Here is a 21,591-nt window from a genome sequence, read left to right as displayed (position 1 = left end):
TCAGCTCCAAGTAGTGGCTGTGATCTTCTCCCCGTGCAACACCAGGCTGTGCGTTCACCTTTAAACCATAGTTAAGCTTAACCATAGTTTACAGTGTTGTGCGAAGGAGAATGGGGCTGTTTCTCATTTTGCACAAGGCAGTCGTCTTGGCACGTGTTAGAGGACTTGGTTGTGTGACGGCGCATGAGTGTTCAAAATGGGAAGACTCTTTGGGGTGTGTTTATTGAACTCAAACAGGAATTGGCCTCACTTCTGTAGGTGTGACCGTGCGACTAATACAAGTTGAGCCAAGACTGGGTGGGCTGGCCTAAGCAGAGGGAGAGATGGGTAAAGAGGCTGCCCTTTAAAAAATATCCTTTTCCTGGCACGCTTGGAAAATACTTCCATCTTCCCAGAGAGAGATTTGTAAAAAGCTGGGAAACACTGAATTAGCCCCTAAAGTGTTAAGACTTAACAGAACGCTCTCCCCCCACAAAAAACACACACCTAAGGCTACGGAAGTCAATTTTGAAGACACAGGCTGCTTTCTATTTGCAGAAGAATTGGACTTTTTTTTATTTGAAACTCTGTTTGCATGCGCGTTTGTGTCATGTTTCTATATGCAACGAGGTGTATAATGGTACAGTTGATCGCATCAGGAGGAGAACAAAGCACGGGCACAACAGAGGCACAAAGAGTCGTCTGCATCATTTTTACAATACATAATTTCCCCCATAATGTCCCGCTTGTCTTCGCTTCCATCTGCGATGTTTGCTGACTGTGTTAGCACAACAGCAGGTGCCTGAGCTTCTGGGAAATCTCGTTCCGTGCCAGGGGTTGTCAAACATTTTGGGCCTATGGATACATTTCCAGACGGGGGAAACTGTTGTGAGAATTGCACACACACACACACACACACACACACACACTGCAACCAAGCACACACCACAAATCTCTTCAGTTGCCTGCAACAGAATGCTGCCTCCATGCTTAATTTCAGCAAGAGGAAAGGCGGGGGAAGGGGACACTGTGGGCACCAGGGAAGGCCTCTGCAGATGTGCCCTTGGGCATCACACTGGTAACCCCCTGTAAAGCCCATCTGAACCCCTGCTGCCAGTCAGCTCGATGGCCCAATGGCCTGGTTCAGTATAAAGCACTTCCTTCGTTCTTAAAATTGAAAGAAAAGGCTGTAGCTGTCAGGAGCAGGTCAGCAAGAAATCACACGGCATCAGCGAAGTTAACTGTTTACTCACAGAAACAAGGTTGACGCAGGAGGTCAGGCCTAGTGAGCTCAGCAACTCGAATTGATAGATCTTGCCCCTGTTGTGGAGACTGAAGACCCCGCAGTTCCCTAAGTCTCCTCCCTTCCCAGGTCCTTCCCAAGCAATCTGAGACTATGCCGCCATGCCTGAATTTGCTCCTCCCGCTTCATACCTCTTCTGGTTCTGGGAGACCACTGGGGAGGGGAGCTGGTTGCAGCAGGAGGGAGAGACTCCCTGGATTCTTCAGCCTCATCTCTGCCTCTTGGCCCCTCCCCTACTCTCCAACCTTTGCTTTTGCCTCTGATTGTGGACTGCTCTCTGCCACAGACTCTCCCAGCTCACGAAACCCTGCTGCCTCTTCCTCCCAGTCTGCTCCCTCTTCTCCCTCCGACCACGCGTTGTTGACCCACCACTAATCCCCTGACTCTGAGCTTTCTTCCCCTGGCAATTCCCAGCGGTTGCCTCCCTCCCACTCCTCTGCATCCAGCCAGTCCATGACAGTAGCTCAGCTGGAAAACTGCTGCCAGACAATGTAGACCACACTGAGTTAAATGGACCGGTGCTCTGATTTGGCACAAAGCAATTTCTTATGTTTCTGTGGCCCTGTGTAGCGCATCTCTCTCACTCTCTCTGGCTAGGCTGCCCTTCTCCGCCTAGGGAGAAACCACCTCTTTGACTCATCTGCATTAGCTCCTGCTACGTTTCTCTCCCACGAACTGCGAGGTATATCTTTCCACCCTTCTCCTTGCACCACGAGGCGCTTTCTTCTCTCTGCACCTTGAGATACGCCGGCGCTGACAATGCAATAAGCCCGGCGGCCCCCGGAGGGTTGGGTGGGGAGGTGGACTCAGGGCGAGGCGAGGCGAAATGAGGGACAGCTAAATTTAGCACCTTCCCGTGGGGGTGTGCATGGAGGAATGCCAGAATGCCGGCCTGCTCATTGTGCCCCCGCTGCGTCCGTGTCTTGCTATTCTGTTTACGCAATCGATTGTGCCATTATTTGCCTCTCTGCTATTCGAAAAATCCTGCCCTTGTGAATTAGCATTGTTTGACTGCAGAGGAAAAAACCCTCGCCGGAATGAATAGAGGATGCTGGCCCCTTGCTCTTAGCTTTCCCCGGCTGGTCTAAGGCCGTTTCCCCTGCTGCTTTCGAAAGCTGCAAGTTACGTGACTCCCGTCGCCTGCTGAACGCAAACATGCGCCGTATAACGCTTGGCCCACAGCTGTGAGGCGTCTGTCTTGCAGTGCAGAGAGAAGTCCGGCTCATAGCTGCCAACTTTTCCCTTTTCTTGCGAGGAATCCTATTCAGAATAAGGGAATTTCCCTTTAAAAAAGGGGAAAGTTGACAGCTAAGGTCCGGCTGCCGGATCAGGCCAAAGGCTCATCCAATCCAGCGGCCAGCCAGATGCAGCGATGGGAAACCTCTGAGCAGGACCCGAGTTCTGCCTGGAACTGCCTGCCTGTTAACAATGGGCAGGCACCTTTGCTATGCTCTTTTACGACTTCTTCTAAAAACGTCACTCTATGCGGGTAAGGCTACCCAGAGACATCGTTTAGTTATATATACACTAGTTGTTTTTTTTAAAAAAATCTGCTGATTTCTATCTGTGCATCATGGATGATCGCTTTATATACCCTGCCTAGAGATGTATAGAGGAACCTTGCTTGTCAAACTTAATCCGTTCGACTCCCAAAACCGTTCGAAAACCAAGGGACGGCTTCCGATTGGCTGCAGGAGGTTCCTGCAGTTAAACAGAAGCCGCGTCGGACGTTCAGCTTCCGAAAAACGTTCGAAAACCGGAACACTTACTTCCGGGTTTTCGGCGTTTGGGAGCCGATTTATTCGTCCACTAAGCCGTTTGAGAAACAAGGTATGACTGTATTTCTTTTTGATTAAGCAGTTTACAAGTTTTCCCAAGTAAATAATAACAGCGCATGAGAGAGGTTGGCGCATTTTGGAGAAGGTAGCGCACCTCTTTATGCACGTCCAGAAACAATCCGTTCTCTAAAACGGGGGGGGGGGGGCAACTTGAATAACATATTGCGGGGTGCAGATAAGGCCCCCCCCCCGCATCATTGATCATACACCATTTGAATGGCAATGGCCATCAACTTTGGGGAGGCTTGGCTCCCACAAATATTTTACTGGCTGCATCGACAGGGTCAAAGGAAGTACTGCTCTATTGTGCTTTGGTCAGACCACACCACTATTGTGTCCAGTTCCGGGTACCACAATTGAAGAAGGATGTGGACAAGCTGGGACATGTACAGAGGAGGCCAACCAGATGATCAAGGGTCTGGAAACCAAGCCTGATGAGGAACGGTTGAGGGAATTGGGTATGTTTAACCAGGAAAAGAGGAGACAGAGAGGAGACGTGATAGGCATCTCAAGTGTTGTCACTTGAGAGAGGGAACAAGCTTGTTTTCTCCCGCTCTGGAGGGTAGAACTCGAACCCAAGGCTTCAAGTTACAAGAAAGGAGATTTTCACTAAACATCTGGATGAACTTTCTGGTGGTAAGAGCTGTTTGAGAGTGGAACAGACTCTCTCGCTCACTGGAGCAAAGACTTGGTTTGGGGTTCATTGGCTAAGTGCTCACATCCATCACTATTTGATGGAAGGGAGAAATTCCTACTTGAACGTTTGGTACTGTATTGCTTTGATAGCAGTTTCTTGGGAACAGATTGCACAGAGGCCACTGCACGTCTCAGAGAATCGCTTCGAACAACAAAGTGTTAAATAAAATTTGAAGCCGTCCGCTCTCTATGCATGGGCTCCTAGGTATGACTCATGCAACCTCAATCTTCAGAAGGCTGTTAGAATATAAATTTCTCTGGGCGTTAGTGCTTCCTAGAAATTGCGCGACACGCTTAGTTTCTAAAGTATCTCTTCCAAATCATTATGCACTGTAGAAGAGCAATTTAAAAATGCAGTGCATTCGAATTTAATCTAAGCACACAGGCTGTTCAAATATTATTGTTATTGCCCATTAGACTGCTGCTGCCACATTCTGAAATTAATGATTAATTCAACTCCACAGCTGCACGCAAATGTGTCCCAGTTTCCTGCAAAAACCGGCAATTTTGGTTGAGGTAGGAAGGCTAAGGCCTGTTAAGGGTTGTCCATTTTGGCGGCGGCTGATTTCTCCCTTGGCTGTATTGGTCCATGGATGTCCCAGCCAATCAGGGAACATGTCAAAATACTACATAGCCAATCAGATTTGATCTGCAAGATGATGCAAGCGAGAGCAATTGCAATAATTAAACGTTTTCACAAGGAGTGCTGAAACATTGCCAGAGACAGACATCCTTTTTTGGCGTGATTGACACCATTTGTCAAAACGAAACGAAACACCTTGCTCTGCTAATCTTTAAATGTTAAGTTTTAATCTGTGCTCAGGAGGCATGCCTAGTCTTTTCTCAGTGCTTCATTCTCATACCTGAGAAGCGGTTTTGGTATACAGTCATGCCTCATGTTACGTTTGCTTCATGTTACGTTTTTTCAGGTTGCGTCCCGCGGCGACCCGGAAGTGCCAGAAAGGGTTATTTCCAGGTTTCACTGCTCGCGCATGCGCAGTAGCGCTAAATCGCGCTTCGCGCATGCGCACAAGCACCAAATCATGCCATAGCTGTCAACTTTTCCCTTTTCTTGAGAAGAATCCTATTCGGAATAAGAGAATTTCCCTTAAAAAGGGGAAAATGTTGACATTCAGGTTGTGGGCTTTTCGTGTTGCGAACGGGCCTCCGGAACGGATCCCGGTCGCAACCAGAGGTACCACTGTACTGCAGCAAGCTGGCACCTAGCTACCCTCAGGCTGAATATTTTTAAATAACAAAATAAATGAAAACATAAGAAGGGTCCCCATCTAGGCCAGTATCCTGTTCTCACAGTGGCCAACCAGATGCGTTATCTGGGAATGCCAACAGCAGAATTCAGACACAAGCGCCCTCTTCCATCCTGTGGTTTCCAGCAACTGATATTCTTAAGCATCACTGCCTCCGACTGTGGGGCAGAGGGGAGCCTTCAGGGCTAGTAGCCATCGATAGGCCTCTTCCTCCTCCTCCCAAAAAAATCTGGGAGGGGAACTCCTTTTCTTTCTGCCACTGCCTCTTCTTCAGTTGACAGAGACCATGCTTGTATATTCTTTTTTCTTTTTTTTACTATTTATATTTTATTGAGACTATAATATTTTTTTTTAAATTAATTTTTATTAATTTTCCATTTAAACATATATAATCACATCATTATTATCCACATTACTTCTTCGGCTCTTTAGAGCCTATCAACTTCCTTCCCTCCCACCTGATGGCTTTCGAAAGTAATCTTTGTATCACAGCATTTTATATATTTCCCAATTCTAATATAACTCATGGCAAGATACCTCAAAATTTAAATAAATATAGAAAGGTGAGAAATTTCTCATTACAAGTCTGGGGGTAACCCTGCTAGTGTTGTTAATTGCTTACAATGATCTTTCAAATATTGTATAAATTTGCTCCAGTCCTTTTGGAATACCGTATTTTTTGCTCTATAAGACTCACTTTTTCCCTCCTAAAAAGTAAGGGGAAATGTGTGTGTGTCTTATGGAGCGAATGCAGGCTGCGCAGCTATCCCAGAAGCCAGAACAGCAAGAGGGATTGCTGCTTTCACTGCGCAGCGATCCCTCTTGCTGTTCTGGCTTCTGAGATTCAGAATATTTTTTTCCTTGTTTTCCTCCTCCAAAAACTGGGTGTGTCTTGTGGTCTGGTGCGTCTTATAGAGCGAAAAATACGGTACTTGATCGCGCTGGTTTTGGGTTTTTCCCGTCAGTTTCGCCAGTTCCGCAAAGTCCATCATCTTCATCTGCCACTCTTCTTTTATTGAGATTATAATAGTGAGTTAAAGGAAATAAAAGGGAGGGGGAAAGAATAGAAAAGAGAAAAATAAAGAAGATACAGTAAAAACATTATAAAAAGCAAAGGAAAACAGCAGTAAGAAAATAACCATAAAGTATAATTAATGTTACAAAACTTTGTAGTATATATGTAGAGGTATAAACTTATCCCTTGGGTATATGTTGATTTAAGTGCCACTATAGTTTCGATAAATATGTTTCAAATATCATTAAATTTCTCCATGCTATGTAATGGTAAACTACCTTAAAAGCCTTTTCAGGAGATTTTTTTTTTTGGAACGAACACCTCCGCCTGATGGAACAGAATCCAGGAGGAGGAGGAGGAGGAGGAGGAAGAGAGTCTACTGTGATGATCATTACATTTTTATCCCACCTTTCCTCTGAAGAGTTAAAGGTGCTGCACGCGATTCTTTGCCTCCTCATTTTATCCCCACAATGACCCTGTGGGGTAGGTTAGAGTGAAATAAGAGTGCCCCAATGAACTTTGTGGTTGGCCCGGGATCTGAACCCGGGTCTCCCAGATCCTGGTCAAACACTCATAACCAAGATTAGCATTTGGAATTCAGCCTGGAAACCGACTGACGGAAAACGCAGCCAGGCCAGAATTCAGGTAATATCCTTGGGTCCGCCTGGTCCCGTTCAGCAACTCGGCTGCCAAATTTTGCGCCAGCCAAAGTTTCTGCAACTGTCTCCAAACGCAGCCCCAAGCGCCGCGAAGTGCAGTAGTCTAGCCTAGATTGCTAAAACGGCATCGGTACAGAAGACCAGCGTTGCCAACACCATACCCTCCAACATTTCTCCGATGAAAACACAGTGGACGCTCGGGTTGCGAACATGATTCGTGCGGGATTCGGCGCTTCTGTGCATGCGCAAAGTGCGATTTAGCGCTTCTGCGCATGCGCGACCGCCGAAACCCGGAAGTAACCCGTTCCGGTACTTCCGGGTTTCGGTGGGTGCGTAACCCAAAAAAACGCAAACTGAAGTGGCTGTAACCCAAGGTATGACTGTAGGTGTACAGCGGGACATTGCGGGATCAAATCGGAAACCAAGACGGCTTCTGTAAATCCGAGACTGTCCCTGGAAAACAGGGACACTTGGAGGATTTGCAACGCTCCCTTTTGTCTGTGACCTTTCTGGCTTCGCTACTGGTCTTGAACATGACGGCAATTATCGCAAAGGCAGAATTTCTGGTGGTTTAAGGGGAAACCCTTGCTGTGGCTGCTCTCATTTTCTCTTCCACCCCCCTAAGCCACCGACTAGATGGACAGCTGACCTGGTCGTCCCCCTGCCCCACTGATAGGTCAGACCGCTCTTGTAATAGCATTCAACTCCTGTTTTAATAGACCATTGGGAACAGACGTTTTATACCCTTTAAAACTATGTTCTGAGCTCTCTGGGAGCACTTAACTCCTAATAGGCTTATCTGAGCCATGTGATTGAAAGCAACAACCCCTTACTGTTCATGTTGTTATTTATTAGGTTTCGAAAACATGCCCAGAACCTCGAGGCGTTTGGATGCACGTGCCTAATGCAAGTATAATAAATCTCATACTTGCGCTGTCATAGGCTTGCTTTTAAAACTGTCAATGTGCTAAACTTTATCATAATTTTGCCTGGGGGAGTGAAGGAGGGGAAGGGAAAAAAGAACAGGGCTTGCACAATTTATTGAAGCTAGTCAAATTGGAAGTCTGTCTTGTGGAATTCAGGGCTGCGCTATGTTTTTAAATGGTTCCCCCCCATCCCACCTTAGAATCATAGAATAACAGAATTGGAAGGAATCCTGAAGATTGTTTAGTCCAGTCCCCTGCAATGCAGTTGTCCCGGACGGGGATCGAACCTGCAACCTTGGCGTGATCAGCGCCACGCCACGCTCCCAACAACTGAGCTATCCAGGCTGACATTGGGACATTTTGTATACAGTGGTACCTTGGTTCTCAGACTTAATCCGTTCTGGAAGTCCGTTCCAAAACCAAGGCGCGCTTTGGTCATGCAAAACGGATCAATCCGTTCCAGACTTTTAAAAACAACCTCTAAAACAGCAATTTAAGATGGATTTTACTATCTAACGAGACCACTGAGCAATAAAATGAAAGCAGTAAACAATGTACTGCAGTCACACAATCAATCAATCAATCAATCAATCGGTAGTTGAACTGGGTTCCACACAGTCACAGAAACAAAAAGGAAAGAGCCAGAAAAACGCAAAATAAATAGCAAAAACAGAGAGACCTCAGCGTAACACTCTAAACCAGTGGTTCTCAACCTGTGGGTCCCCAGATGTTGTTGGATTACAACTCCCATCATCCCTGACCACTGGTCATGCTGGCTAGGAATGATGGGAGATGTAGTCCATTTCAACGGAAGCGTAACACTCAAAACGGAGCTTGTTTGGCTTCCGAAAAAAGTTTGCAAACCAGAACACTTACCTCTGGGTTTGCAGTGTTTGGGTTCCAAGTTGTTTTAGTACCAAGGCGTTTGAGAACCAAGGTACCACTGTATTGGAAAAGAACTGTGCTGTGCCCTACACATGGCAGGTCTTTTTTTGGGGGTGGGGTAAGGATAAGAGCATTCAGAAATATGACCTGAGTCTGCCTCTCAGGTTTCTGAGGCCACTTCCATGTCTTAAGAGCAAAGGCGGATTCGTAGAACCATGTTAAATTATGTGCCCAAGAAGTTACTAGTCCTTAGGAAGGTATCTGACGAGTCTGCAGGTTTGTGATAGCTTTAGTGGTGGAAGGAAGTAGCTCTGTGTATAGTAACTACTATAACATCCCAGCAGAATGAAAAATACGGGGAATTAGATCTGAGCGTTGTTGCTCAAAGGTAGGAGAATAACGCAGCTATTTAGAATCAGAGAATTGTAGAGTTTGAAAGGACATCAAGGGTCATCTAGTCCAACCCTCTGCAATGAAGGAATCTCAGCTGAAGCATCCAGGAAAGATGGCCATCCAACCTTTGGAACTTAAGCCTGTGAAGATAAAGGGTTGATTCACACATTCTGTCTTTCAGGTACAAGGTGTCTGCTGTGGATAATTCCCGTGCCCTGGACTTGCAAGCATTTTGCATTGTCCTAGACCAGGGGTCAGCAAACTTTTTCAGCAGGGGGCCGGTCCACAGTCCCTCAGACCTTGTGGGGGGCCGGACTATATTTTGGGAAAAAAATAATGAACGTATTCCTGTGCCCCACAAATCACCCAGAGATGCATTTTAAATAAAAGCACACATTCTACTCATGTAAAAATACGCTGATTTTACGCGGGCCAGATTGAGAAGGTGATTGGGCCAGATCCGGCCCCCGGGCCTTAGTTTGCCTACCCATGTCCTAGACCTAGACAACCAGCGCCAAGAGGAAAACACAAGTTATTTGGTGGTGACGCCATTTCTTGTTCCACAGCACAATTTGATTGATTGATTGATTGATTGTATTTCTACCCCACTGTTCAAAGGAATCCCAAAGCAGCTTCCAACAAAAGATTTAAAATACATTGAAACATCAGTATTACAGTATTTTAATATTTTTTTGGATGCCCAGAGTGGCTGGGGAAGCCCAGCCAGATGGGCGGGGTATAAATAATAAATTATTATTATTATTATTATTAGTCATTAAAAACTTCCCTAAACAGGGCTGCCTTCAGATGTCTTATAAACACTATCAACAAAGCAGCAACTAAATAAGCTAAACATCGCAGTTACAGCAAAATCCCTATTACACGATTATCAAATCAATATGGGCGTTTCTGACCTGTAAAATAACATCAGCATTAACCACATATCAGCTAGAAATATTTGTGTGTGTACCCAGACGCAGAGACGCCTGAAATGTCCTTGCCTCGGCCATCTTCAGCTCATTGTACATCTCCTTTAGCAAAATGACAAACTTGAGTCTGAGAGGCTTTCTGTGGGGAAACTGAAAGGTGAGCCCATTTCTGCTCCCAGATTCAAGATTGTGAATATTGGACGGTGCCAACTGGGGAGGAGTTTAGCTCCATTCAGGAACACCTGCTTTGCATGCAGAAGGTCCCGGGTTCCAATCCTGACATCTCCAGGAAAGGCTGGAGAGAGCCCTATCTGAAATCTTGGAGAGCTTCTGCCAGTCAGTGTAGACAGTACTGAGCAATATGGGACCAAGGACAAGTCATTTTTTTATTTTCACCTCCTGTGCTCACTCTTTTACTAGCTGGCTTGTTTCCTAATGGCAAACGCTTCTCCGTGCATCTGTGCCTGAGGTCGAAAACAAGAAAGAAAAAAGTTTCTGGCAGTGGTTGTGTCCAACCACCCCCCCCTTTCCTAAATCATTATTATTATTTTCTCGGTGGTAGCAATTTGGTGGAGAGCCAGTTGGAAGGCAGGATGTGGCTTTGTTTAGCTGTAATAATGGGGCAGCCTTTACACTTTCTTGCACACAAACACCCACTTTTAATAAGGCTTGTCCCACCCTCCACACAATAGACCGTGCCGAGATACTGAATCGACAGTTTCCTGAAAAGCGCTCCAGACGCAACGCAGGCACACCCGGGGCAAACCACCGGGAAACTCAACCGGCAAGCGAGAGCTTCCAAAACATGGGGGGGGGTGAGGGCAGGAGGTGGGTCCTCCTGCTGAGATAATCCCCCCCCCGAAAGGAGGGGTTGCGTGGATATAAGAAGCAGCCCACTCTGTCGGCGCCAAGGAATTCCAGAGAGAGAGCCGTCCAGAGACAAGTGGTCTGGGACGGCATGGGTATCATTTTGCACACAATAGTTGCGTTTCCTCACATTAATAGCAAAGCCCTTTTCATGTCGCCAGGCACAATGCCGGCCCCGCGAGCTCCATCTGATAAATCCTATTTTAGAAACCCTGATGTCAGGGTGGGATGCCGGCCACTTCAGCGCTTCCTACTCCGAGAATGGAAAATGGATGGGCCAATTGTGTTCCCTGATAGGTTAGGCCTCTGTCCGTGCTTCCTGGTTGACAAGGGCAGTTCAAGAAAGGGGAAAAGAATTTAAATGTTTCTTAGGAACTTCGCTCGCCCGGCTTAAAGCCTTTGCAACGCTTGTGCGCAGTTCTCGCACGCGGTTTTGAGGTCGGAGGCCGGAGGGTTTTGTTTCAGATGGGCCAGGATAAACCCAAAATGAGCAAGAGGGAAGTCAAAATGGTCTGCCCGCTGTAGAGTTTGCAGAAGAGGCTGCTGTGTATATGGGAGGTCAGCAATGTCTAGGCAACACAATGACCATGTGCATACGCAATAGACAATCTGGGTGGCGCTGTGGGTCAAACCACAGAGCCTAGGACTTGCCGATCAGAAGGTCGGTGGTTCGAATCGCCGCAACGGGGTGAGCGCCCGTTGTTCGGTCCCTGCTCCTGCCAACCTAGCAGTTCGAAAGCACAAAAAGTGCAAGTAGATAAATAGGCACTGCTCTGGCGGGAAGGTAAACGGCGTTTCCGTGCGCTGCTCTGGTTCACCAGAAGCGGCTTAGTCCTGCTGGCCACATGACCCGGAAGCTGTACGCCGGCTCCCTCAGCCAATAAAGCGAGATGAGCGCCGCAGCCCCAGAGTCGGCCACGACTGGACCTAATGGTCAGGGGTCCCTTTACCTTTACCTATAGAATTCCTTCAAACCATAACAAGTACAAAATGAAATCTTTCGACTCAAAGTCTCTGAAAATCTTTAAATGAAGCGAGGTACCAGACTTTGTACGATGAAAAACAAGCTGTGAAGCTTTGTGTATTCAGTAAATATGATGTCCAACACTGAACAGTGATACTGGATGTAGACTACTTCGTCAGCGTGGTGTAAGGATAGAGAATGGCTTCATAAACTGAAAATAAATTTTTTACAGATGGTGGCCTGCATGCACATACCACTTTACAAAAATTGTAAACTATAATTCAAACAGTAATGAAAAAGAGTACATACCCCATCTTATTTCGAATGAATATATGTAAATGAAAATATCAAATGCTGTGTTTGTGGGGATGCCAGGTGCTGCCCGGGTCTAGAGATTCCTTCCAGTGCTCAAATAAGGCAAGATCTGATCTCAGGGTGCCCATGTGTCCTACTTTGCAGAAGACGGTCCTCTATTTGAATGGCTGCCAGGGTATCTGAAGAAATGTGCATGCACACGAAAGCTCATAGCAATAACTAACTTAGTTGGTCTCTCAGGTGCTATTGGAAATTATTATTATTATTATTATTATTTTGTTTCGGCTGCCAAGGGGACAGTCTTCTGCCGGAAGCCGTCCCGTCCTGCAATAGCTTGCCCAGGACAAGTCTGGCTTTAAGGGACCATGGTGGAAATTGCTTGTCTATCGCAAGCACCTTGATACCAGACCTAGCAGGGATGCATGCAACCTGGGTACCATATTCCTTTTCTATGGTGAGATTGCTTGCATCTCTTTTTAAATTGCAATCACAGTGGTACCTTGGTTCTCAAATGCCTTGGTACTCAAACAACTTGGAAGTAAATGTTCTGGTTTGTGAACTTTTTTCGGAAGCTGGACGTGCTCTGTTTTGAGAGTTATGCTTCCGATTTGAGTGCCACGCTTCCATGTTGAGTGTTACGCTGAGGTCTGTCTGTTTTTGCTGTTTATTTTGCGTTTTTGAGCATCAGCTGCTGGAAACCACAGGATCTGGGAGTGCTCTTGCGCTTGCAAGTTTCCCACAGGCATCTGATCCTCCTTGCATTCTCTTGCATCGCCTGGCAGGTCTGCCCCAAACGGTCCCAGTTTAATTGCCCCTGAGCCTCGTATGCACTTCAGAATGCAGATTCTCGGTGCACGCTGGAGCATGGGATTTTTTCCCTTCCCCGTCTGACAGAATGAGCAAGTTATTGTGGGGTGCGATGAAACCTGCGGCTTCCAGGGGGTTGGAAATATCAGCCCCGCCTGCTCTGTCGCTGGGTGAGAAGTGAAATCGCCACAGCTCAGGGGATGCAACAGGTTCCTTCGACGAGAAAGGGAAAGGGGCTGCTATTTTTGAGAACTGGCGATGGCAACACAGCTGTCTCTTTGGCATGCAGAGCTCAGCGAGGGACCCAAAAGGGCGATGGAAACCTTATTGGATGTTTCACACCTCCTTCAACATAACATGGGCTTCCAGACACCTGCTTATAAGCTCTCCGGGGTTTGGCAGAGGTTGTAATATCTTGGGATCCCTTTCGTTTCTCTCTCTTGCCACATGAAGCCGGCATCTGCAGCACCACCCCAGGTCTCAGTCGCATCCCTGAAATATATATATATATATATATATATATATATATATATATATATATTAAGGAATAATTATGAGGTGGTCTTAAAAGCTCAGAAAAGACAAAAGAGAAAAACTCAACACAGGCCGGTTTTTGTTTTTCTTCAGATTTAGGTGCGAGCTATTTTCCTATTTTTAAGTATGATTCCAATTAGGTGTTTGTGTTTTCCTTCTGCAAATAGGAACGGATGACTAATTCTGACCTAGGAGAGAGAGATCCTGGGTAGAAATCTCTGAACAGCTCACTCGGCTCCAGTAATGAGAGCTGCTTTTGAAGTATTAAAACAGGCGAAGGAAAAAAGTTACGACGTCAGTTGTATAATGTCAGCAGAGCTAAGCAGCTCTTTACTGCATCGCAAGTGTTTTCGAGTATATCTTCCATCCCTTAAATCACCTGGTGCTCTCCAGGTATTTTGGACCAGAGCTCCCCATCATCCTGGCTATTGGCTGTGTATGTTGACTGATGGGAATTGGAGTCCAGAAGAGGGCACCATGTTGGGGAAGCTGGCTTTAGCAATCTTCAGCACAGCCCTGTAAGGCGAGGCAGGCTGCATTAGGAATACGTGTGTGTTCAGTTTGGGTTCCCCAGGACACTCGGTGTTTCGCCTTGGTGGAGAAGAAGGTGTTTGTGATGCAGAGGCTGTGATAAGAAGACAGCTCAAACAGCCTTGGTCTATTCTCATTCATGATGACCTATGCAGTTGTCCTGAGTGTGATGATCGTCCCCAGCTCTGGCATTGAAACCTCCCAGTTGGAAGAGGTCTTCGCAATCTGGGACCCTCCTGGCAGCCCGGACCAGTTCCTCGTAGAACTGGTTCTTGGTTTGTACATCAAAGCATATAGTGGGTGCATAGATGTTGAGGATGTTGACCAGACCGGAACTGGTTGTGAGGCAGAAGGAACTGTTCTGAGCCCTTGGTTGGTGGTTCTTTCGCAGGCAGAAGGGAGCTACTCACTGCAAAGCTGTGCTTCCACAGTTGGAGACATCAATGTTCCTGAATACCAGTTGCTATAAGCCACAGGAGGGGAGAGGCCTCTTTGTGCACAGATTCTGCTTTTGTGGTTCCCTGATGAGGCATCTGGTTCGCCACTGTGAGAACAGAACGCTGGACTAGATGGGCCATTGGCCGGATGATGATGATGATAATGATGATGACGATAATTATAATAATAGTACTACAGTAGATGCTTGGGTTGCGAATGTGATCCGTGCAGGATGCACGTTTGCAACCCGCAGCGTTTGCAACCTGTGTCTGTGCACGCGCGGGTTGCAATTCAGCGCTTCTGCACATGCACGACTGCTGAAACCTGGAAGTAACCTGTTCCGGTACTTCTGGGTTTTGGCGGTCCGTAACCTGAAATAACGCAACCTGAAGCATCTGTAATCCGAGGTATGACTGTAATATTCATTCATTCATTCCCCGCCCAGCTGGCTGGGTTTCCCAAGCCACTCTGGGTAGCTCCCAACAGAATACTAAAAACACAATAAAACATCAGACATTAAAAACTTCCCTAAACAGGGCTGCCTTCAGATGTCTTCTAAAAGTCAGGTAGTTATTTATCTCCTTGACATCTGATGGGAGGGCATTCCATAGGGCAGGCGCCACCACCAAGAAGGCCCTCTGCCTGGTTCCCTGTAACCTCACTTCTCGCAGGGAGGGAACTGCCAGAAGGCCCTCGGCGCTGGACCTCAGTGTCTGGGCTGAACGATGGGGGTGAAGACGCTCCTTCAGGTATACTGGGCCAAGGCCATTTAGGGCTTTCAAGGTCAGCACCAACACTTTGAATTGTGCTCGGAAACGTATTGGGAGCCAATGTAGGTCTTTCAAGACCGGTGTTATATGGTCTTAGCGGCCACAGCAGGACTCTTCTTCCATTCTTAGGGCATAGGCAAGAAGACTGACCACCTGCCTCTGCATAAGGCATCTTTCCAATGTTCCCCATTCATATCTCCCTAATTTTAAACCTGGTTCTCCTGATTTGCCCATTGATGAATTAAAGAAGCAAGTTGGTCTTTTTAACCCTCTGAAACCTGGGCCGCAAAGGCATTTCTGCCCCCCAAATCCTTCATAAATTTCATGCCCAAGTCAGCATATAATTACACTAATGGTGTGGGCATTCTGCCACTCAGGTTTTGGGAAAGCAGATTTTGATTCGTCAGCAAAGCCATGCTAGATTCCTCTTGCATTGCTTCTAATTATTTGCATATTTTTATTGGATTCCTCCACATCAGTTTGTGTTTTTTTAAAAGACAATAGGGGGGGGGTGTATGTTCTTCTCTGAAGGAAGACAAGACAAGACTGTAGTTAGCAGTTCTGCTCCTGTCAGCATATTCGCTTCAATATTTCTTCGGCAAGTGGCAGGCATTTTTGCTGCAGGGCTGATGAATAGCCGGTTGCAATCCCTAGGAATTTAATGCACGTCACGAAAGGCTGGTGGGGTTTTTTAAGAAACTGTATTTATGAAACAATAAGAAGTGCATGAGGTCAGGAGCAACTGTATTGGGCCAGAATGGCTGGCATGCGATCGTTCTGAAAACGGGGCCAAAACTTATATTACCGCTTCACATGGGAAAGCGGTGAAGGCCAGCCTGTCTTCATAGATCATAGAAATGTAGAGTTGGAATGGGGCCCCACGGGTCATCCAGTCCAGCTCCCTGCAATCTGCTATATTAGTAGTTCTGCAATGCTTCCTCAGAGTTTCTGCATCTTGAAGAGCCTATAGTGCAAAAGATAAAATAAAAAATAGCCAGGAATGGGTGGGGATTAAAAGCCTGCAACAGGTGCTATAAGGAGTTGAAGGATTTCAGCAGCGAGTGAGAGGCATGTCCTGACTGGAAACAAATCATTGTGTCTGCCCCAAAACCTTTGCAGGTGCAATATTATTACTATTACTTTATTTTTTATTATTTATTGAATTTATATACCGCCCTATACCCAGAGGTCTCAGGGCGGTTCACAGAAAAGATCACAACATATAAAATCAAAATAAATACAATAGCCCAATAACACACACAGGCCCCCAAAAGAGCCACATTTTAAAAGGGTATAGGATGTCAATCATGTCAACCAAAGACCTGGTTAAAAGCAGCGTCACATCTAACTGCCTTGTAAGCACCGTGAGCACGAATCATCATCAATGCAATAAAAGGGACATATCCTTGGACCTCTCAAAGTCATTTTCGTTTTATAAGAAGCATGGAATCATGGAATTGTAGAAGAGTTGGAAGGGATCCTGACGGTCAGCAACTTAGGAAGTCCCGCCGGTGCCTGGGGATGCATGTGAGCTCTATGTCATGGAGGCGAGGCAGGGCCGGATTTAGGTTTGATGCGGCCCCAAGCTACTGAAGGTAATGGGGCCCTTTATTATATGTCCACCTGTCCTTTGTCGACAACAAATTGCCGCTGTTTTTTGTGTTGAATATATGCTATATGGTCATTTATGGACCTAATAGGTATCTAAAACTATTTGTGCATGCAGAATGTAGGCACCCTATATATAGAAATGAGCAAACCAGTGATATTTTAGGGAGCAGGCTAGCAGGCGGGCACATGACTTACATCATAGGAGCCTACACAACACAAAACACTGTTGCTGTATGTAGGTTTTATTTCATTTCTTTTTTATCTTCTATTTCGGAAATGTACATCTAGGTTTTTTTCCTTTAATTTTTTTTGGGGCCCCCAAGAGAGTGGAGCCCTAAGCTATAACTTGTTTAGCTTATACGTAAATCCAGCACTGGCCGGAGTGGTTGTGTCCCAGACATGTGCCAGCCCTGTGCTGCTTTTTCGGGCAGCGCTGGGCTTGCAGGGAGTCCAAGCCATTGTATCCCTCCTGGGCGCCCTCCAGCCGGGAAAGATATAATATATATATAATATACCGTATTTTTCGCTCTATAACACGCACCCGACCATAACACGCACATAGTTTTTAGAGGAGGAAAATCCGTAGGTATGCCACCCGTAGGCATTCCCTCCATAACACGCACAGACATTTCCCCTTACTTTCTAGGAGGAAAAAAGTGAGTGTTATGGTGCAAAAAATACGGTAATTTATTATTTATACCCTGCCCATCTGGCTGGGCTTCCCCAGCCACTCTGGGCGGCTTCCAACAAAATATTAAAATACAGTAATGCATTAAAAGCTTCCCTAAAGAGGGCTGCCTTCAGATGTCTTCTAAAAGTCTGGTAGTTGTTTATTTCCTTGACATCTGATGAGAGGACGTTCCACAGGGTGGGTGCCACTACCAAGATGGCCCTCCACCTGGTTCCCTGTAGCTTTGCTTCTCGCAGTGAGGGAATCGCCAGAAGGCCCTCGGCACTGGACCTCAGTGTCTGGGCTGAACGATGGGGGTGGAGACGCTCCTTCAGGTATACTGGACCGAGGCTGTTTAGGGCTTTCAAGGTCAGCACCAACACTTTGAATTGTGCTCGGAAACGTACTGGGAGCCAATGTAGGTCTTTCAAGACCGGTATTATATGTCTCGGCGGCCGCCCCCAGTCACCAGTCTAGCTGCCACATTCTGGATTAGTTGTAGTTTCCGGGTCACCTTCAAAGGTAGCCCCACATAGAGTGCATTGCAGTAGTCCAAGCGGTAGATAACCAGAGCATGCACCACTCTGGTGAGACAGTCCACAGGCAGGGAGGGTCTCAGCCTACATACCAGATGGAGCTGGTAGACAGCCGCCCTGGCGGCTCAGATGCCCTGCAGGTCCAGTGTCGCCCGGGCCGAGCCATCCCTCCTGTACACCCATAACTCCGCCACTACTGAGGGTCCTGCAATGCAGGAATCTAAACGAAAGCATCTATGGCACTTGGCCACCCAACCTCTGCTGAAAAACCTCCAAGGAAGGAGAAACCACCACTTTCCAAGGGGGTCCGTTCCACTGTCAAACTGCTCTTACTGTCAGAAAGTTCTTCCTGATGTTCAGTCGGAATCTCCTTTCTTGTAACGTGAAGCCATGGGTTTGAGTCCTGCCCTCCAGAGCAGGAGAAAACAAGCTTGCTCCCTCTTCCATGAGATATTTGAAGATGGTTTTCATATCTCCAATCAGTCTCCTCTTTTCCAGGCTAAACATCCCCAGCTCCTTCAACCGTTCCTCATAAGGCTTGGTTTCCAGACCCTTGATCATCTTGGTTGCCCTCCTCTGCATACCTTCTAGCTTGTCAATATTCTTCTTAAATTGGGGTCCCCCAGAACTGGAAACAGGACTCCAGGTGTGCTCTGACCTAGTGGTAGTGGAGATCCTGATCAGCTCTCCACCAAGCTGTTATTAACCATGGAATGCAAGGGTTCAGATTCCTGGTTAGCAGCGGGTTGGAGTAAACCAGATTTGGGGGGGCAGCGCATCGGAGAAGGGTTAGAGCCCCTCGCCCCATGGCTCAACCCAAATCAAAGCTGCTTCCGCAGAAATAAAATTTCACCAAGAGCTCTCAAACGCCATAATGTGTAGTCTGGCCAGTAGCTGGCCTTTCTGAGATGAAGTGGGATGAACATTTAAATACGAAAACATGGGTCACAAAGCTGGGATTTTCCCCCTAGGTGTGTTGCGAACCTAAAATTGCAACTTTTCCTCTTCTTTTCCAGCAGAAAGCGAAGGCGCTGGGTGCGTTTTATTACACACATCAAGAAAAGTAGGTACAATTGTCTTTATTTATTATTGTTGTCTTTTAAGAATAACTTGCCTTTAACATACTCTCAGCGCACAAAGGCACTTAGCCTTTCTCCAGCCATTCCCTTTTCCGTAGAGTAGAGGAAATGTGCGTCTCTTGCTGTCTCTAAAAATCTGTTCACCTAAATCCCTAAAGTTTGATGTTCTTCTGAAATAATAATGATTTTCACTCTCCTTAGTGCAGTAGTTCTCCCTTTGATGATGCTGGTGATGGTAATAATAATAATAATAATAATAATACAGTTTTATTATTTATATGTCACCTGTCTGACAGGGTATTCCTGCTTTACAAGATGCTCCTAGATCTAGGGTTCAATTGTGGGCTCTCCTAGCTGTTTTTTTTCCCTTGCCGTCAAGATTCTTCCCTCCCTAGGACTGCTTTGCATCTTTTTTGAGGGTATCTGCCTACCTGGAATATGCCTTTGAACTCTGGCAGTGCATCTGAGAAAGATCAGAGAGGGGTGTGTGGGTGTGCCAAAAATAGCCTACTGCACAAAGGTGACATTTGCTCCACCCACTTTTCCCTCTGGCCCCACCCACCACTGGCATGCGGCCCCTGAGAAGTTGCCCAGAAGCAAATGCGGCCCCTGAGCTCAAAAACATTCACCGCCTCTGCCATTCCGGAAAAGAGAACCAAATAAGTATAAGTCTTGTAAGTCTCTGAAAGTCTTTGTAGACTATGCAAGTCTCTGAAAGAAGCAATGGGTCAGATTCTTATCTGGTGAACACAAGCTGTAAAGCTTTGTTATATGATGTCCAGCGCTGCCAAAGTGGTCCACAAACAGACGTAGTGAACAGTGATTCCGGATATACCCACTGTTTCGTGGAATTCTTCTTCAGCACAGCAGAAGGATACAGAAATGCTTCATAAACCCATCTATATGGTGAATGGAATGGTATAACAACAATATCTATGGAGCAGTGGTCATAAAGTTATTTGGTTCTATGTTTTCAAGAGAATCCATCAAGAGTGCACATTTAGAGACTTTCAGAGATTTATAAGGTTTCTGTTTATTTGGTTTATTGTTCAATGTTCCGGATAGACTATATAAAGAGTTTATCTTGATATTGCATTGTTGTACTTGGTCATCGTGTTGCTTTGGATATTACTGATAATTGTTTGCAACACAGGGGTTTAATTGTTTGGTTACTTATTCCGGAAGAGAAGGCAGGCTTCTCCTTACATTGGGCTGAGTCTGATACTGGCAAATCACAGAGCATATTTGTGCAGAAGGCTCTCAGTTCTGGATTGGAAAGGCTCCATCTCCCATCAGCCACAGCCAGCATGCCCAGTGAGCAGGAATGATGGGAGTTGTAGTCTCAGAGCATCCTGAAGACCACAGGTTTCCCCATCCCTTTGTGTAGGCAACATTGAGGTAGAGGAGCCCAGTGGTCTGTTCCAGAACAAAGCATCTTCCACTTTAAGTGCAATCACACCTCCTGACATATGAATTATAGCTCGGTTGCCCTCTCCACAGGCCCCTCGTGCCCCATCCTGGCTGGCTGATGCCAGTATTTATATACGACTTGGTATAGCTATAGTAACATTTGCCCCCTGCCAACGAACGGTGCGGCGATGACTGCATAATTACCGTAAAGGAAAGTTAGATTTCCTGTTTCACAAGCACCGGTGCCAGCTCCGCAGCCTGGCAAATTAAAGCAGCCTTTCTAAAGCTTTAATCTTTTCTGCCGACATTCTTCCACTGCAGCCCACTCCCTCGAAGGGGGCGATGCCTTTGATGTATATTCCTGCCTGTTAACCTATCCCAGGCTCTTCCTTCCGCACTCGGCGGCTGTGGCAGTTTATGCGCAAGGAACGTATGAAATCCCATAAGGCGCTTATCTGCTTGCTGGCACCTCTGAAACCCAGAAGGTTTTGCTCTTTGTGCCCGAGGGGGGAGCTGCCTGGGCAAACAGTTGGCAGCGCTGACGGGGATTCCTGCTCCATCCTAGATGGTGGGCATTCAGAATGAAAGGCAGAGACCAGGTGTTTTTCAGGGTCTGCCCTCTTTGTCGTCTTGTGCCTCTGCTGGGGAGGGACGCGGGTGGCGCTGTGGGTTAAACCACAGAGCCTAGGACTTGCCGATCAGAAGGTCGGTGGTTCGAATCCCCGCGATGGGGTGAGCTCCCGTTGCTCGGTCCCTGCTCCTGCCAACCTAGCTGTTCGAAAGCATGTCAAAGTGCAAGTAGATAAATAGGTACTGCTCCGGCGGGAGGGTAAACGGCGTTTCCATGCGCTGCTCTGGTTCACCAGAAGCGGCTTAGTCATGCTGGCCATATGACCCAGAAGCTGTACGCCGGCTCCCACGGCCAATAAAGCAAGATGAGCGCCACAACCCCAGAGTCGGCCACGACTGGACCTAATGGTCAGGGGTCCCTTTAGCTTTAGCTCTGCTGGGAGATGGAACTTTGTCTGCTCACGTTAAGCAGTTGGGGAACTGAGGCCGAAGGAGAGTGACTTGCGCAGAACCTCTTAAGTCTCATTTAAAATAAAAATATAAATCAACTTCTTCCTATCTGGGTTGAGCTGCTCAACACCTCAGCCTGACTGCATAT

At 46.7% G+C, this 21,591-nt stretch overlaps 1 protein-coding gene across 6 annotated transcripts in view; it reads left to right on the top strand.

Annotated features, from left to right (window-relative positions):
• Nucleotides 1-21,591, top strand: part of SLC4A11 (solute carrier family 4 member 11) — a 257,806-nt gene that overhangs the window by 152,328 nt on the left and 83,887 nt on the right. For 5 of the 6 annotated variants that reach the window (XM_081020750.1, XM_081020749.1, XM_081020745.1 and 2 more), the window contains one exon: nt 18,951-18,997. In XM_081020750.1, the coding sequence (XP_080876876.1) occupies nt 18,951-18,997 (47 nt within the window). The remainder of the gene's footprint in view (nt 1-18,950; nt 18,998-21,591) is intronic. The other variant, XM_081020746.1, reaches the window with a different exon arrangement.

Source organism: Podarcis pityusensis (genome assembly GCF_964106645.2).
Source record: "Podarcis pityusensis genome assembly, chromosome: 9".
NCBI classification, from domain to species: Eukaryota; Metazoa; Chordata; class Lepidosauria; order Squamata; family Lacertidae; genus Podarcis; species Podarcis pityusensis.
The sequence above is the reverse complement of the archived record's forward strand: the minus strand, read 5'-3'. Positions and strand labels throughout refer to the sequence as shown.